Source organism: Emys orbicularis, chromosome 8 (assembly GCF_028017835.1).
Source record: "Emys orbicularis isolate rEmyOrb1 chromosome 8, rEmyOrb1.hap1, whole genome shotgun sequence".
Lineage (NCBI taxonomy): Eukaryota > Metazoa > Chordata > Testudines > Emydidae > Emys > Emys orbicularis.
The window spans coordinates 59,608,712-59,627,608 of record NC_088690.1 but is presented as its reverse complement, the minus strand read 5'-3'; the positions used below and the strand labels follow the sequence as shown (position 1 = coordinate 59,627,608).

Here is an 18,897-nt window from a genome sequence, read left to right as displayed (position 1 = left end):
TTATTTTGAGAGTTAAAAGAAGCTTTTCTGTTCTCAAAACCCATTAATTGAGATGACAATAAAAATACCCCAGTGTTATGAGCACTGACATCAAGAACATCTGTTCAAATAAGAAATGTAGATTTTGAAATCTACAACTGCATGTTTTTTTCTAATGAAATCATCCACTACTGCTTATTGTAGGAGTGGTAGTTATGTGGCACAAGAGACTTTATTACACTGTTCTAGCAAATTATGCTGCTTTTGTGGATAAAAGTATATGTAATATATACAATTTATAATGGAATCCAACAGGAACAGATTATACCATTCTCTCGGTCCGGTGACAAGAGTGGCACGAAATGGCTATCGAGGCCACATGAAGGCCAGCAGGTACAATAATCCCCTGCATCCAGGGGTCACAGATTTTTCCTCTGGTGTTGGTGACTGGCTTGATAATTAAGTGGGTGTCTTCTGACATTTCTGATCTTTCTAATTTTCAAGGCAAAATTACGGTAGTGACTTATCCTTAAACAGAAATTTTCTCTTCTGTGATTTGATCTATTTCATCATACAGGCTCTGGCTCATTCTGTTCTGCCTATCCAGTTTCTAAATATTGTATCTCTACATCAAGACTTAAAGATGCTTTACTATAGGTAGCTTTTTAACAGTGTAACACTATGTGGTGGTGGTAGAAACCATGTTGGCAACAAAGCGTACTACTTGTGCTTGAGACTGTGTCCAAGGTGTTTTCTTTGTTAATAATTCTTCATTGAACTTGCCTTAAAAAAATGGCTGACTTGGTTAAATTGCAAGTCATGAATTAAAATTGGCCCTCTGTGTGGCCAGACTCATTCTAAATAGCACTATATATAAAACTGCATGCTCACTCAGCTTTTCATTCTGTCTAATTAAATTACAACTCTGTCTGCAGCAGTGTGGTACTGGAGTTGTAAAAGAGAAGGGAATAACTCTTATGTACTAATGAGTAGCAAGCGTTGCGTGTAATTGAGTTAAATTCATGTTCATATCCGTGTCTGAATTTGTCAGTATATCACTGTCAATTAGTAGGTGTAGTGAAAATGTTTGCCAGATTTCTGAGATATTTTGCATATGCATAACTGTTGTGATGGGTTAATGGATTAATTCTGGTTTACTTCAACAGACATGTCAGAAATCTGTAGTTTCTCAGCATATTTCTAGAGAGCTGATAAATACACCAATTTAATTATGTAAACTGGTTGATATAAACTGAAATTATCCCTGTTGTGAAAATAAGAATCTTTCCTGTTTTAAAATAATTTGTAAGCCAGTCAGTTGCTCACTTTTAATAAAGTTTTGGTTTCCTTTTCACCATACCAGGCATCTGTTTTTGGCATATTCTTTTTGGGCACCATTTAGATTGATAGGGAATTAATAGCACACCAACTGCATTATAACACACACAATTTACTGCTGTGGGCCAGGTTTTCTGCTCTCTATTATTGATGTCCTTTACTGCTCTCAAATATCTTATAATTATTGTGCATGTTTTGTTGAGCTTTTGCTGTGGATTTTTTATTTTATTTTTTGTAATTTGACTGACTCAAATGATTTTAATAAAAAATCCAGTTTTTCCCACTAGGACTTAGGAAAAGATTCTAATAAAATATTGCAACAGTGATACAACATTACTTGTTCAGGGAGTAATGACAAATCTATAATTATTTACCAATTAGAATTAGTTATAGTTGAAATATAACTGTATCCTAAGCTTTGGGAAGTGCATTTTAAAATCATGAACCACCTTCTGGCCTCATAAGTTTGTTATTCCTCTGCAGCATGGCGATGGGTCACTTGCAGGTTTAAACTAGAGTAAATGGTGGATTCTCTGTAACTTGAAGTCTTTAAATCATGATTTAAGAACTTAATTAACTCAGCTAGAGCTTAGGGGTCTATTACAGGAGTGGGTGGGTGAGGTTCTGTGGCCTGCAGTGTGCAGGACTCAGACTAGATGATCATGATGGTCCCTTCTGACTGTAAAATCTGAGTCACAGGTTATGTCTACTCTACCCCTTATGTCACTCAGGGGTGTGAATAAGCCGCCCCACACCCCCTCAGTGACATAAATTACACTGAGCTCGGAGCTGGTGTGGACAGCACTATATCGGCAGGAGAGTTTCTCCCAGCAATATAGCTACCGCCTTCATTAGGGGATTAATTAAGTTGATGGGAGAATGCTGTTCTGTCAGCTTAGAGTGGCTACACTAGAGCTTACAGTGGCGCAGCTATACTGATGTAGCTGTGCCATTATAAGCTCTCTAATGTAGCCATAGCCTGAGTAATCATTTACTTTTGCTTGTGACTGTAAATTCCTCAAGAGCAATCCCTCATAGCCACCAAAGTCTTTTTCCATGATGAAGTCTAATAAATAAAATGTCAGCATTTCTAAATTAAAGTACAGATGTTTACATTATGTTTGGGTAATGATTGGAGTACTGCTTTGGGTAAAGGATATTTATATATTTTTCATACTATTTTCTCACATGCTTCTTGTAGTTCTGCAGAATCTGAAGATTTGGCTGTTCATTTGTATCCAGGAGCAGTTACTATTCAAGGTGTTCTCAGGAGGAAGACTTTATTGAAGGAAGGCAAAAAGCCTACCGTAAGACTTCAAATATATGCTAAACCATTTTTCCTCTTTCTCTATTTTAAAATGATATCTTTAAAACAGAACAAAGCTACTTGGTTAAAATCTGGAAGCCTTTGCTCACTTTTTACTCAGTCCTTACTGAAACAGAACTCTTGCTAAAATCAGTAGGAATTATGATCAAGTAGGAACTGACTAAAAAGTGAGTAAAGACTTCAGTATTTGGTACCTTATATATTTGTCACTTACAAAGGCTCCTGCTCCTAGATTTGATTTTTTTGGAATTCATGTGATTTGTCTAAATCAAGGAATTACTGTTATGGAAGTTGATCTTCTTTGTTCCTTCAAAAGTATTCCATTAATCCTAAATTGTTAACATTTTTGCACTTGCATAAACGGTATAACTTATAAATACATTTAATTTACCATAGTATAACTTACTATCTATCCATATCCACTGCTAAAAGAAAAAAAATCAAAATACCTTTAGAGGGCAAGAGCCTGGCAACTATTGATATTAAATAGAAATATTGTTAAAATATTAGTGTTGATATATCTATAGACACAAGAGAATTCACATTTACAGCCTGTACAGTTTTATTGCCTCTTCCTTGCATACACAGTCTATAACTTCATACATTGTTGAGACACCTCTACAATGCCTGAATTAAATAAAACTGGATATATTAAGGAGGAAATGGCATCCTTCTCTGAACTTCTTTGCTTTAAACTATAATGGTAACACACCGTTAATGATATTTATGTGTGTAATAATTATATTTATAACTGCCAGACACCCCCAAGCCAAAGCACTTGGAATACTGCACGATAAGGTACAATACAGGGAACCCATGCTTCAGTTGAATCCATGTGGATGGACCCTTGTGTCTGTGCCATTGATTCAACTGCCAGCCTGTGCAGATACAATTGCAAGATCTAGGACCTTAATTTTTCTTGATTTAGCAAATAAGTATTTCTCCAGAAGTAACGTATCTATCAGATTATTGTAGATTTACACCACAGAATTCCTTGGATTTTATTTACATTTTTAGACCTACATATTTTTCTCCTTAATCCAAGTAGGTTTTTCAAACTTCGTCTCCCAAAAAATGTTCTGTTGCTGGAAGATGTCTTTATATTTCCTTTTAGTAACTAGAATGTCAATTTTGCCGCCATTCATATCCAACTGGAGTATGGAAGTGCTAACCATTTGTTTCCCTTTCCCTCCCTAATTGTTGAACTGATCCGAAGAGTGAACAGACTAAGCAACCTGGAGTACAAAATGTCATTATTCCCACTCATTTATTGCTAGATCTTTGATGATGTAAATTGGCATAGTTCCATTGACTGAGTGAGCTATCCCAATGTATACCAGCTGAGAATCTATCCCTTATAGATTATTTCTGTATTTTGACATATTTGACATATTTTGTCTATAAATGTGATTCTTGGATATCACAAGCACAAATATCATATCTATTTCTATACTTCTCATTTATTTGCAAGCCCAGTCTATCATAAATGTCCTTGTTCTAATATATTAATTTATGCATGTGTTCAACTAATTAAAAGTATTGCAAATGATATTGTAATGTAAATACTTTAACTTTATTTGCTGTGAGTTTATTCATTTTATATATTAAAAATACCAAAATGTCCTTGTTTGCTAAATCTATTGATATTAACGAGTGTGTGCAGAGCATCATAATGAGTGTATGCAAATTAAAGAGTAAATGTTTGCAGCACTTTTTTTTAATCATCTTGATGTATAGTTCCACAAGAAGAAGAAAAGCATCTCTGTCCTTTAATAATTAGACGTTTATGATGCCTGGCATCAAGGTGTTATAATGCTGATATCATACAGTAAATAACATTGCTTTTTGTTAATATTGCTTCTATCAGCAGCTGGTCTGGAAATTTCTTTTTATTTAAACATGGTAATTTCAACTGACAATTTGCTGACAAAGAGCAGCACATCAAAAATAATCAGTGTAGCTTTTTATAAGCCATCACAAATGCCTATTATTGTAACTCAGTTGGCTTGCTGTCTGTGGTTAGAAGCAATGTTATAGTTCCCACTACACTAGTTGATAGAGATGGTCACGTTGTGGTAGACTTTGAATCCATTGAGAGGAAGACAATTATACCACTATATAAGCATCACCTGATTAATGGTGACTTTGGAACAGAAAGCATGTTCTTCTTCGAGTGCTTGCTCATGTCAGTTCCATTCTAGGTGTGTGCGCGCGCCCACGTGCACAGTTGGAGATTTTTGCCTTAGCGGTATCTATAGGGTCAGCTGTGGAGTGCCACACTCATGTGTCGGTATATAAGGTATCGCCAGCCCTATGCCCTCTCAGTTGCTTCTTACCGCCCGTGATGGTTGGTCGGTGCGACTTTTTCTCCTTGCCTAGCAAGTTGGTTAGCGGTTCTCTCCTTCCTTCAAACTTTTAGTGTCTTGTAAATAGTTTGTTTACAGTAGTTAGTTAATAAGTATTAGTAAAGTAGTGTAGTTAGTAAGTTAGAGTCCCGGTGGGGACTTTGCCCCAGGCGGGGTATGCCCCGGTTTCCGGGTTTTAAGCCCTGTTCTGCCTGTACAGGCCTATGCCTGTTAGTGACTCCCACATCAGCTTCCTAAAGTGCTTGGGGGAATCACATGTGAAGGACAAGTGTCGCATCTGTAAGAACTTTAGTCCGAGAACACAAAAGGAGCACGACATCCGTTTGAGGGCCCTCCTCATGGAGGCTGCTCTCCATCCGGCGTTGGAGCCCTCCCAGCTGGACTCTACTCCCAGCACTTCGGCCTTGTGCGTAGTGCACCCCCAACACTGGGCTTTGCCCAGCAATGCTCCCCTTTGCCAGTGCCCAAGAAGAAATTGAAAAAATGCGACTCCCCAGCACCAAGCAATAAAGGCCAATGGGTAAAGGATCCAGTTTGGGCTGCCCGCCCACCCCGGAGCTACATGGGTGTGCCTCCCTGATCAGACCCTAGCCCTCTTTCCCCCCGCCCCCTCCAAGGGATCCACCACCGACTCTCAAGAGTGGTAGGGGACCCTGACTCATGGCAGGGCTGTTGTCTTCCCAGGCCCTACCAGAGTCCAGAGAGCAAAGGACTCTTCCAGTGCCACTGGCACTGCGCACAATGCTGGACCCAGCAAAGCCTCCCTATGAGGGCAAGCCAGCCGTAAACCGCCCGCCCACCCACACACCCCAGAGGGCAAGCGAACACGCTGGTTCCCGAAGCTGAGGCAGCACTCTCCGTCTCCACAGTCCAGGTTGCCGGTTAGATGTCCTAGGTTGCTGGCACCGCACTCGTGGTCTCCGCCTACTTGACACGGATCGTCCAGAGGGAGATGTTGGTCATAGTATGGCCGGCACTGGTTGTCCTCCCGCCAGTAGTCTCCACGGCATAGATCCCCATCACCTAGACCACGGGAATGATCTCCGATGCGGTACCAGTCTCCTCGCTCCTGACACCAATCTGCCTACTCAAGGCACCGTTCACCTACGGTGATGGTTAGCCGTCAAACTCAGGCGTTGACAGCCCCACCATGATCACTGAAGGGCTCTGAAAGGGAGTTGAGCCCCGCGCTGAGGGAGCACCAGCACGAGTGGGCACCTGAGGCTGTGTCAACCTCCGTGATGTCTTCCTGGCAGCAGGACCAGTGGCTGGCACAGTGGCCCTACTGGAATGCATGGCGCATGCTGGTTATGCCAATGCCCTTTTCACACCACTCATCGGTTGCCACTTTGGAAAAGCAACTGGTGGCACCGGGCTCAGTGCGTGAAACAGAATCGGATGCTGGGGGGAGGAGTGAATGCCCACTCCTAAAGTCTCTTCCCCCAAGGGGGATGATGTCCTACACCCTCCCCATCTCCAGATGAGGGTGTTGCGGGGCTCTCTCCTGCCAGCCCACTGGACAATTTTAAGGCGCCACCAGGCCCTGCTTCGAAGGATGGCCATGAACTCGGGCCTGGAGGTGGAGGAGATGGTGGAGCATTTGGACACCTTGTTTACTATGCTCTCGGCATCAACCCCCTGACATGTCATGCTACCGGTGCACGATGGGGTCTTAAAAATAACTAAAGCCCTCTGGCAAACCCCGTTTTCCATCCCGCCCACTTCCAAGAGGGCTGAAAAGAAGTATTTCATCCCACCTAAAGTGTTCGAATACCTGTATACCCGCCCACCTTCGGGGTCACTGATTGTCTCTGTGGCCAATGAGAAAGACAGACGGGCAAACCAGTTCTACTCCCAAAAATAAAGAAGCCAAGAGGCTGGAACTTTTTGAAAGAAAAATGTATTCAACGGCCAGCGTCAGTTCAGGGTAGCAAACCACCAGGTTCTTTTGGGGAGATATAACTTAAACTTTTGGGATTCCCTCCATAAATTCGAGGATTCCCTGCCCCAGGACTTGGCCCAAGAATTCAGGGCCCTAATTGAGGCAGTGTAACAGGGCGACGACTCACCCCTGCAGCACCTCCTGTCGGTCGTCCTAGGAATTAGCTCTTCGACTCTGGAGTGCCCTCTGCAGGCCGGTGTCCCGCTTCCCGCTGGGTCCCAAGTCCCTCTTGGACCCTGGTGCCCCTTTCAGACTGGGGTGCTGCCCCCTGCAGTACCCCGCAGTCTCACTGGGTCTCCCCTCCCCAAGGAGCCCCCACCCCCTATCCCCACCTCGCCTCAGTCGTAGGCTACTGCCAGTCACCAACTAGCCTCCTCTCCCTGGGGCAGACTGCAGTATAAGCCACTGATCACAGGCAAGGAGGGGTTTGGACCTGCTGTCTCGGCCTAGCCTTGGTTCTGTCCCGTACAACCCCAGTACCTATTTGGCCTTATACTAGGCCACAGCCTGGGGGCTTCCAGGCCGGAGCTCCCCAGCTCCCTGGACCTTCCCCCAGCCCTGCTCCAGCTCAGGTACCTTATCTAGCTCCCTCTACAGCCAGAGAGAGACTGTGTCTGCTCCTGGCTTCACTGGCCTTTATAGGGCCAGCTGGACCCTGATTGGGGCGTGGCCCCCAGCTGAGGCTGCTTCCCCCAATCAGCCCAGTTTTTCCCCTGCCCCAGCCCTAGCCCTCTCCCAGGGCTGGTTTTAACCCCTCTGGGCAGGAGTGGGGTGACCATCCCGCTACAGGCAAGTACAGCAGTGGCTAGATGCTCCCTCCAAATGGCCTGGGACGCGGCTGATTCGGCTGCCAGGGTGGTTGCATCGGCAGTGGTCATGAGGCACAGTTCCTGGCTTCAGACCGTGGGCCTGTCCCAGGAGATACAGTCCTCCATGCAGGACCTCCTGTTTGATGGGAATGGACTCTTTGCAGAACAAATGGATGCGAGGCTGCATGGACTGAAAGACACTCGGACAACCCTCTGCTTGCTGGGTCTTCGTACACCGCAGTCGGCGAGGAAGCAGTTCCAGCCGCCCCCGCCTCCAAGGTCTTGGCAGCCTCGTCAGGGATCTGCAAGGAGAAGGGACAGAGACATGAGTTTTTGTCGTTGCTGCCTTTCCTCTTCCTGTCACCTGCGCAGCCCAGCCTGGCGAAACATCGTGGGGAGCCAGAAGTGCTCATTTTGAGGGTGCGCTCAAGAGCAACACCCCAGTCCTCTTCCTGGATCTGCCTTATTCTTTCCTTAACCACCTATGTCCCTACTGTTCGGCCTGGTCGCAGGTGACTTGGGAGCGCTGGGTGCTTGAAATTATATCCCTGGGCTACACCCTACAATTCTTAGCCGCCCCTTTCCCACCCCCCTTCCCTGTTCCTCTTCAGGGACCCTTCTCATGAGCAACTCCTCGTTCAAGAGGTTGAGAACCTCCTGCAGATGGGGACAGTGGAAGAGGTCCCTCGGGAAATGAGAGGAGAAAGGTTCTACTCCCGTTATTTCCTAATCCCGAAAGCAAAAGGGGGCCTAAGACCCATTCTGGACCTGCGGCACTTCAACAAGTCTCTCAAGAAGGTCAAGTTTCGCATGGTCTCCCTAGCCTCCATCATCCCCTCCCTGAATCCAGGAGACTGGTACGTTGCCCTTGACTTGAAGAATGCTTATTTTCATATCTCCATCTTCTAAGGGTACAGACGATTCCTCTGCTTTATGGTGGGCTGGCACCATTTCCAATTCACAGCACTGCCATTTCGTCTCTCCTCGGCCCCGCAAGTGTTCACAAAATGCATGGCACCAGTGGCCGCTTACCTGAGGCGTCAAGGTCTATCTGTATCTCGACGATTGGCTCATCAAGGGCACATCTCGGGAACAGGTGCAAAGGAGCCTCGATCTGGTACATTCCATCTGCCACGACCTGGGCCTCCTGATAAGCAAAAAGAAATCAACCCTAAGACCTGTACAACGGATAGAGTTCACAGGGGCGGTCCTCAACTCTATGCGAGCCAGAGCTTTCCTTCCAGACACCCATTTCCAAGCCATGTTGGACTTAATTTCTCATGTAAAGGACCCACCCGCTCACCGCCGCTTGCACCTGCCTGCGGTTGTTAGGCCACATGGCAGCGTGTATGTACGTGGTCCATCATGCCCAGCTCCATCTCCAGCCATTGCAAGCATGGTTGGCATTGGTCTACATCCCCAACAGACACGATCTAGACCAGTGGTCACCAACTGGTCAATCGCGATCGACTGGTCGATCCTAGAGGATCTCCCAGTTGATCGCGATCTCCAGCGGGGCTGCTACTAAGACAGGCTCCCTGCCTGCCACGGCCCCACGCCGCTTCCAGAAGTGGCCAGTGCGGCCCTAGGGTCGCGGAGGGCAGGAGTCTCCCTTCACGCGCTGCTCTTGCCTGCAAGCACTGCCCCCACAGCTTCCACTGCGGTGCTCGCAGAGAGGGGCAATGCATGGAACCACGTGCTGCTGCCCCCCTACCCACCCCCACACACACATGCATAACCATGAACTCCAAGCCCACTTTCAGGAATACTGCTTGTGAGTTACATAGAATGGAATCGACATGAGCAAGCACTCGAAGAAAAAATGGTTACCTACCTTTCTTCGAGATGTGTTGCTCTTGTCCATTCCATTACCTGACCTCCTGCCCCTCTGTTTGAGTGGTTGGCAAGAAGGAACTGAGAGGGCGTAGGGCCAGTGGTGCCTAATATACCGACGCATGAGCTCGGCACTCCAGAGGGCACCAATGCCGACCCTACGGATACCGCTAAGGCAAAAATCTCTGACGACTGCGCACATACACCTTGAATGGAATGGACATGAGCAACACATCTCAAAGAACAGCAGTTACAAAAAGTCGGTAACTATTTTTTCTACCCTGCTCAATGGAGGATGAGTGCTGAAATGACAGCAGCTAAAATGGGTCTTAATAGTTGTGTTATTACAAATATTTTGTGATAAATCAGTAATTTCCAAACAAGTCAATGTTCTAATTCTTGATGCTGCCCCTTGATGGCAAATCTATCATTAAAAAGAAAAGGTATTTCTGTACCCAAAGTCAGTGCAGTATTGAATAAAACGTCTTGGTAAAGTAGAGGAAATAAGGGGGGAGGGATAGCTCAGTGGTTTGAGCATTGGCCTGCTAAACCCAGGGTTGTGAGTTCAATCCTTGAGGGGGCCACCTAGGGGTCTGGGGCAAAATCAGTACTTGGTCCTGCTAGTGAAGACAGGGGGCTGGACTTGATGACCTTTCAAGGTCCCTTCCAGTTCTAGGAGATAGGATATCTCCATTAATTATTATTATTAGAAGTATTACCTTGTTTGATACCTGGATCATTAAGGAGTGATCAAGACCTCTGTGCACTACTTTCTTGATTCATCCTGTGTTCCTGGGCATGTATTCTTAATCTAACTAGAAATAGCATCAGTGAAAAGGCAGCTCTTTTTGGCTGGGCTAGGTCCTGGGCAGTTGCTGCCCTAGGGAAATTTATGGGATGATGAGGTAAACATACATGCATTTTTAACAACAAGACCGCATAAAATATTTTGTTTCATTAATCTGTTCTCTCTCTTTCTCTGTAGGTAGCATCTTGGACAAAATACTGGGCAGCACTGTGTGGAACCCAGCTTTTTTACTATGCTGCAAAGTCTCTGAAGGCTACAGAGAGAAAACATGTATGTATTATAGTGCATCTCCCGACACTGCCAGCCAAAATTTAACAGTAAATGCACTTTCCTGATACTCACACCAACAGAATAATCCAGGACCTGCAAGTGAGCACTATCCTGTCCTTCAGTCAGTCTGTGTCATCTCTATGGATACAACTTAATAGAAATAGGCACTGTAATAGGCTATACAGGGAACATCTACTTTGCATGTGTCATTTGGGCTCAGTGAAATTGTGTATTAAACACATTAGAGAAGACCTGGAAAGAAAGCAATGCTAATGGTCGTCTTGCGTTGTCACCTATAGACCATACCTTCCTACAATATCTGATTAGAACAGGGGTGGGCAAACTTTTTGGGCCGAGGGCCACATCTGGGTGGGGAAATTGTATGCAGGGCCGGGGCAGGGGGTTGGGGTGCGGGGTGTGGGAGGGGGTGCGGGGTGCAGGAAGGGGCTTAGGGCAAGGCATTGGGGCAGAGGAGGAGTGCGGGGTGTATGAGGGGGCTGAGGGCAGGGGATTGGGGTGCAGCAGGGGGCTCAGGGCAGGGGGTTGGGGTGCAGGAGGGGTGCAAGGTGCAGGCAGGGGGCTTAGGGCAGGGAGTTGGGGGGTGAGGTACAGGAGGGGTTCGGGCTCCGGCCTGGTGCCGCTTACCTCAAGTGGCTCCAGGGTGGCAGCGGCACGCACCGGAGCCAGGGCAGGCTACCTGCCTGCCCTGTCCCCGGCCCCGCGCCGCTCCCGGAAGCACTGCGGCCCCTGGAGGAGGGGAGGTGGAGGGCCTGCGTGTGCTGCCCTTGCTGCGCTTCCAGGTACCTCCCTGGAAGCTCCCATTGGCCTCAGTTCCCCGTTCCCGGCCAATGGGAGCTGCGGGGGGCGGTGCCTGGAGGCAAGGACAATGCATGGAGCCCTCTGCCCCCCTGTCCGGGGGCCACAGGGACGTGGTGCTAACGGCACCGCGGGCCGGATCCAAAGCCCTGAGGGGCCATAGTTTGCCCACCCCTGGATTAGAATATATCACTGCCCACTCCCAACATTGAAGCAAACAATGGCAAATATAAATATTTAAATGTGTAAAGAACTGGAGAGTGTGTTAAACTCCAGTTTTTGTGGATTACTCTTCCTGCCTATTCTGTCTAATCCAGTAATTCCTGAATTGTGGTCTGTGGACCACCAGTGGCTGCAGAGCACTTCTTGGTGGTATATAGAGAGCTGGCTTGTCACGTGATGCTGGCTCTCCTATCTTGTTTCCAGCTGCTAAATCACATTGAAAGAAGCTAAAATTACATTAAATACTTCCTTATTACTACTTTTTTATGTAAGTAATTACTGTACTTGCTCCAGGAATGTTATGCCATAGCCAGTGGAAGGGGAGAAGGGTGGTCTGTGTAGTCATGAAAGGGGGAGTGGATGTATCTATCAAGAGATGGAAGAAAATTGGGAACCCCTGATGTTGTCTATGTAGAGCCTATACTGTGACTATCACTTCTAGGCAGTAGCTCTATCCAGTGTTTCAAGTCTTCATTAGCCATGTGAATTTTGTCAGATGCCACTGTACATTAGGTCATTATCTTTGCATAAAGCTGTATAATTTTAGAAAATGAGAAGTTGTGCTCCGGAATCCTGGAAAGGGGACTAGCTTGTTTGTCTGTGGTACAAAATGTTCTTTTTCCTATTTCTTACATGCAGAGGGCAAAGGTAAGATCTTGGATCTCTGAGAGTTCTGTTCTACTTTCTGTAAAAAGAATCCACTAAAAATTGTCTTTGTCATTTATATAACAAGCTGTGTGTTTTCCAAATTTATTTACACTAGTTAATTTCACTGGGAAACTCAATATTATAATATCTAAAGTAGCTTAATAGTAGCTTAGTACACTAAAAAGGTTTGCATGACTTAATTATTTTTTCTCCCCACTTTAAATTGGCATTCAGTTTGCTTAGCTGAGAGCAATGGTCCTGCTTAATCTAATCTGTCAATTGTTACTGCCTAGTTTGAAACTAATAAAGTGCACTTTGGACAGATTTATATGTGATATTAACAAAAAACTTACATAGTCAAATCTGCCTCACTAAGAGTAGAAATAGCAGGAAAGAATGGAAAGAAACAAGATTGTACAAATGATTATATTAAAAAAAAAATTAAGAAAATAATTTGTTGCTGGCATTATATTGTCAAGGGTGTATTGCTTGTCTTTCTGGAGGCATTGAGAATTTAAAAAGCCTTTTTTCTGCCAGTATGTCATGTTCTTCTTCGAGTGATTGCTCCTGTGTATTCCACAGTAGGTGTGCGTGCTCGCCACATGCACGGGTGCCGGAAGTTTTTCCCTTAGCAGTACCCGTAATGGGGGAGCACCGCGGCGACCCCTGGAGTGGCACCTGTATATCATGCTATAAGGGGAGCCATAAGCTCCCCCCACCCTCAGTTCCTTCTTGCAGCCAGTGAAGGTAGTCAGAACTTTTGTGCTCCAGCTCTGCTGCAGCCCTTCTTCTCGACCTTAGCGGTACTGTTGTAGATCGTTCTTCGGTTGTTAGAGTGGGCTCGGGGCATGCCCCGTGCCCCAGGCTTCAAATCGTGCGACTCCTGTCGCCGTTCTATGCCCAGGAGCGACCCTCACGCTGAGTGTCTTCGCTGCCTGTGAGAGACTCACATCAGCGACCGTTGCAAGATCTGCAGGTCGTTCAAGCCAAGAACCAAGAAGAAGAGAGACTTCAGACTTCGAGCTCTCCTGATGGAGTCGGCGCTGATCCCGACACCGGTACGCAGATCGGACTCGGCGCCAGCCGCTGTGTCGTCGGTGCGTAGCGCGGCCCCTTCGACCAGTCGGCGCTGCTTTCCGTCCAAAAAGCAAGGGAAGGGCCCAGCCTCACAACGATGCCGAGATAAGGACAAGAGGGAGGCTGGTCCCGCACTGGACAGCCCTCGATCCCCCCCCCAGGCTCAAAGGCTCCGACTCGTGTGGAGCGGAGCAGCCCGGTACCGTTGGCCCAGGCATCCCCACCGGTGCAGATGCCGTCGACGCCAGAGGCAGTGCAGGCTGCGAAGGACATTATGTTCCTGCCCGTCCCAAGCTCGCAATCGGGCACGGGCCCTAGGTCGCGAGGCAAGCCCCCTTTGGGTGCCCACCAGACCTCTCCGAGCAGCTGCAGTTCCCACTCCGAAGATAGTTCCCTACACCGCTCGGCTTGCAGCGGCCGCTCTTCTGACAGCTCCCGGCCACCCTCGACGCCAGCCAGACCATCCAGGTTGCCGTCGGGAAGGGAGTCGCGGGGACCCTCTACGCCGTCTGCCAGCGAGCGTAGGCACTGAGAGAGGCACCGAGAATGCTCACCTGCTAGTCGTGGGTACCGGAGCTGCTCTCGACGGGACAGACATCGGTGCTCCCGTTCCAGCTCCTGCTCGTCTAGATGTCACGCCAGAGGCTCCCCTCGGGGTACCTTAGCATCAGGGCACCGGGCTTCGCGTCGCCATCACGTATACCGAAGCAGTTCGTTGCGTGGGTACCGTTCATCGTCGTCGAGATCCCGGTCCCGAGGGAGACGACGTCACAGACACCGCTCCTACCGCTCCCGCGGCACCGAGCGTTCTTCAGCGACCTCGGCCTCGGCACCTGGCCTCGGCGCGCGCCGTTCCGCCGGGACCCTGTGGCAAGGACAGTGGTGCCAGTGGGCACCGGGGCCATCGGTGCCAGCCCAAATGGAGACCCGTTCCAGTCGCCGGAGCGTCCCAGGCTCCATCGGCCTCCTCCGGCCGCCCATGGGACAAGTCGGCGGGTCACAAATCGGCGGACCCGCGCCAGGACTCTGACCTCGGTCTCGACGCCCCGGCACCGACCGAGGCCCGTGCGGGATGTCTCTCCGGCACCGGACAACACCATAGTGGCACCTCCGCCATCGGTACCGCAGGAGGACTTCAAGGCGCACCAGGACCTGCTAAAGCAGGTGGCTTCCAACCTCCAGCTGCAGGCCGAGGAGATGGAGGGTCCGCCTGATTCCCTCTTTAAAGTCCTGTCTCCCTCGGCGCCAGGCCGCATGGCCCTGCCTCTGCACCAGGGTATTGCTAACACCTCTAACTCCCTGTGGCAAACTCCCGCCTCCTTGGCCCCAATCTCGAAAAAGGCCGAGAGGAAATACTTTGTGCCGACGAAGGACCGTGAATACTTGTATTCCCACCCGGCACCCAACTCACTCATTGTGGAATCGGTAAACCACAGAGAGCGTCAGGGCGAGCCCGTGCCCACCTCCAAAAACAGACGCCAGGAGACTGGACTCCTTTGGCAGAAAATTTTATTCGTTGGCTAGTTTCCAGCTTCGCGTAGCCAACCACCAGGCCTTACTGAGCAGGTACGACTTCAACCTGTGGGAGTCCCTGCCTAAATTTGAGTCCCTCCTCCCGGACCGGGACAGGAAGGACTTCAAGGCTCTGATAGAAGAGGGGTCGGTGGCGGCTAAAGCGGCCCTGCAAGCGGCGTCCGATGCTGCTGACCCAGAGGCCCACTCGATGGCGTCCGCAATCACCATGCGCAGGGCGTCGTGGCTCCTGTTGTCCGGGCTGTCGACGGAGGCCCAATCTCTGATGCAGGACCTCCCATTCAATGGCAAGGCGCTCTTTGCGGACCAGACGGACGTCAGGCTGCATGGGATGAAAGATTCCCGCAGCACCTTGCAGACCTTGGGCCTCTACGTCCCTCCAGCTAAGGACAAGGCCAAATCGCTTCCGGAGGTTCAACCTGCGAGAACCAGATATGAGCCCCCGTACAAAAGACCCAGAGACCAGAAGCGTCAGTCTCAGCGGCAGTCCTGCTCTGTCCCGCAGCCTGGACCCTCTAAGGGCAAGAGGCAGGGAAAGAGGCGGTTTTGACTATTTGCAGGGGGGCACCGGGCCTGTTGCCAGGGAGACCCCCCGATTAATAAAGTTTGTGTTCTGCAACCGATTGTCTGCCTTCCTCAGGGCGTGGTCCCGCGTAACTTCGGACTAATGGGTCCTCAGTACCATTTCCAAGGGCTACGTGTTGCAGTTCACCTCACCCCACCAAATCACCCGCCCTCCATGATGGCCCTGGGGGACCCGGACCATGTCCGCCTCCTGCATCAGGAGGTGGATCGGCTGCTTCACCTAGGGGCGGTGGAAAGGGTACCGGTTCAGTTCCAGGGCAAAGGGTTCTACTCCCGATACTTCCTGATCCCGAAGGCGAAAGGGGGTCTCAGGCCTATTCTGGACCTGCGCGACCTGAACAGGTTCCTAACCCGTTCTAAGTTCCTGGCCTCTATTATCCCCTCCCTGGACCCCGTCCATATTTTCGAGGGGCACAGACGCTTCCTCCGATTCATGGTAGGGATGGACCACCACCAATTTGCGGTCCTCCCCTTTGGCCTATCCACGGCTCCCAGGGTTTTCACGACATGTATGTCCGTGATGGCGGCCTACCTCAGGCGGGAGGGCATACAAATCTTCCCTTACCTGGATGACTGGCTCCTCAAGGGGGAGTCTCGTTTCGAAGTGGAGTCCCACGTGGAGCTGCTCCTGTCGACATGCGCCGATCTAGGCCTGGTCGTGAACGAGACCAAATCAACATTAGTGCCCGTTCAGCGCATAGAGTTCATTGGGGCCCTGCTGGACTCCTCCAGGGCCACAGCCTCTCTCCCCTTGGACAGGTTTGAGACCCTAAGGGATCTCATCACCTCGGTCACGGCCTTCCCGGTGACCACGGCGAGGGCGTGTCTTTGGATTCTGGGACACATGGCGGCGTGCACTTACGTGGTCCGCCATGCCAGGCTCCGTATGAGGCCCCTCCAGATATGGCTGGCCTCCCAGTTCTCCCAAGCTCTCGACGGTCTAGACAAGGTTCTCACCGTCCCGTCCCCGATACTGGCTTCCCTCCTATGGTGGTCCTGCCTGAGCAATATGCTGGAAGGGGTTCCCTTCAGGGAGGCCAACCCCTCCATAGACCTGATGTCCGATGCTTCGGACCTCGGCTTGGGAGCCCACACGGGGGACGTGCAAACCCAGAGAACTTGGTCGGCCCTGGACTTGCCCCTTCACATAAACGTCAAGGAGCTCAGGGCGGTACGGTTGGCGTGCGTGGCTTTCCTTACACACCTCCGCGGCAAGGTGGTCAGAGTGAGTCCTCACGGACAACACCGCCGCCATGTGCTATATCAACAGGCAAGGTGGGACTTGCTCCCTAGTCCTCTGCTGGGATGCCCTGAACCTTTGGGAGTTCTGTATAGCCCACGATATCTCCCTGAGTGCGGCTCACTTCCTGGGCGTCTGCAGTACGCAAGCGGACCACCTCAGCAGGGTCTTCTCCCCCAGTACGAGTGGTCGCTCCACTCGGAGGTCGCTCACCGGCTCTTCCAAGAGTGGGGAGCTCCCCAGATCGACCTGTTTGCAACCCGTCAGAACCAGCGTTGCCCCCGGTTCTGCTCCAGAGGAGGGGTGGGGGAAGGCGCGATCTGCGACGCGTTCCTCCTGAGCTGGTCGGGCCAGCTCCTATATGCCTTTCCCCCATTCCCCCTCATCACCAAGGTCCTTCAGAAGGTGAAGGCGGACAAGGCGAAAGTCATTCTCATAGCCCCGGCATGGGCCTGCCAGCACTGGTACGGGCCGCTCCTACACCTCTTAGCGGCCCCCCTGAGGGCGCTACCACTCCGCCCGGACCTCCTCTCCCAGGACGGGGGGCGCCTCCTCCATCCCAATCTGGCCACGCTTCACCTGACAGCGTGGCTGCTCTGTGGCTGAATGAGGAGGAGAATAGGTGTTCGGAGTAGGTAAGGCGAGTCCTCCTGGAAAGCAGGAAACCGTCCACGCGTCGGACTTACGTGGCTAAATGGTCCAGGTTCGCCAGGTGGGCGAGTGAGCGGGGAGTGTCCCCCTCCGCTGCACCTCTCCAGTTTATCCTGGACTACCTCTTATCCCTTAGGGCCCAGGGACTGGCACCTGCCTCGATCAGGGTGCACCTGGCGGCCATATCGGCCTTTCACCTGCTGGTGCAAGGCCACTCGGTCTTCTCCCACTCGATGACCTCCCGTTTCCTGAAGGGTCTTGACTGTTCGTTCCCGTACGCTAGGCCCCCCGTGCCACAATGGGACCTCAAACTGGTCTTGTCCCGTCTCACGGGGCCCCCCTTTGAACTCCTGGCCACGTGTTCCTGGTCGCACCTCTCGTGGAAGGTGGCCTTCCTTGTGGCGATCACGTCAGCCTGCCATGTCTCAGAGATCAGGGCCTTGACCTCAGAACCCCCCTATACTGTTTTTCATAGGGATAAAGTCCAGCTCCGCCCACACCCGGCGTTTCTCCTGAAGGTGGTCTCCGCCTTCCATATGGAGCAGAGCATCTTCCTTCCCGTGCTCTGTCCCAAGCCCCACTCCTCTAATGAGGAACGCTGCCTCCACACACTCAATGTGCGTAGGGCGTTAGCTTTTTATCTGGATCGGACTAAGCCGTTCCGGATATCCTCTCAACTCTTTATTGCCTCGGCCGAGCGGGCAAAGGGGCAGCCTATCTCCACCCAGCGGTTTTCCTGCTGGATCACCTCGTGCATACGCACGTGCTATGATCTGGCAGGGATTCCCCCGCCACCGATCGTCAGGGCACACTCTACAAGGGCTCAGGCCTCATCAGCTGCCTACGTCGCCCATGTCCCCATCCAGGACATTTGTAGGGCGGCCACTTGGGCCTCAGTTCACACATTTACTTTGCATTACACAATCATCTCCCAGTCTAGGGATGACGCTGGGTTCGGCAGGGCGGGACTTCGTCCCGAACCTTCGTGAACTCCTACCCACCTCCAGCAGATATTGCTTGGAATCACCTACTGTGGAATACACAGGAGCAATCACTCGAAGAAGAAAGGACAGTTACCTGTTCCGTAACTGACGTTCTTCGAGATGTGTTGCTCCTGTCTATTCCACACCCCGCCCTCCTTCCCCTCTGTCGGAGTTGTCCGGCAAGAAGGAACCGAGGGTGGGGGGAGCCCGTGGCTCCCCTTATAGCGCGATATACAGGCGCCACTCCAGGGGTCGCCGCGGTGCTCCCCCAGTACGGGTACTGCTAAGGGAAAAACTTCCGGCACCAGTGCACGTGGCGAGCACGCACACCTACTGTGGAATAGACAGGAGCAACACATCTCGAAGAACGCCAGTTACTGAACAGGTAACTGTCCTTTTTGTGCTCCTGTTGCTGACTTGATGCCTTTAGGTTTTATTCCAAATAATGTATTTTTCCAAGAACAGAATCA

At 50.1% G+C, this 18,897-nt stretch overlaps 1 protein-coding gene across 1 annotated transcript in view; it reads left to right on the top strand.

The window, feature by feature from the left end:
• The window catches only part of RALGPS2 (Ral GEF with PH domain and SH3 binding motif 2), a 260,231-nt gene that overhangs the window by 220,512 nt on the left and 20,822 nt on the right, over window positions 1-18,897 (top strand). The window contains exons 15-17 of the mRNA XM_065408804.1: window positions 295-372; window positions 2,519-2,624; window positions 10,580-10,672. Of these exons, the coding sequence (XP_065264876.1) occupies window positions 295-372; window positions 2,519-2,624; window positions 10,580-10,672 (277 nt within the window). The remainder of the gene's footprint in view (window positions 1-294; window positions 373-2,518; window positions 2,625-10,579; window positions 10,673-18,897) is intronic.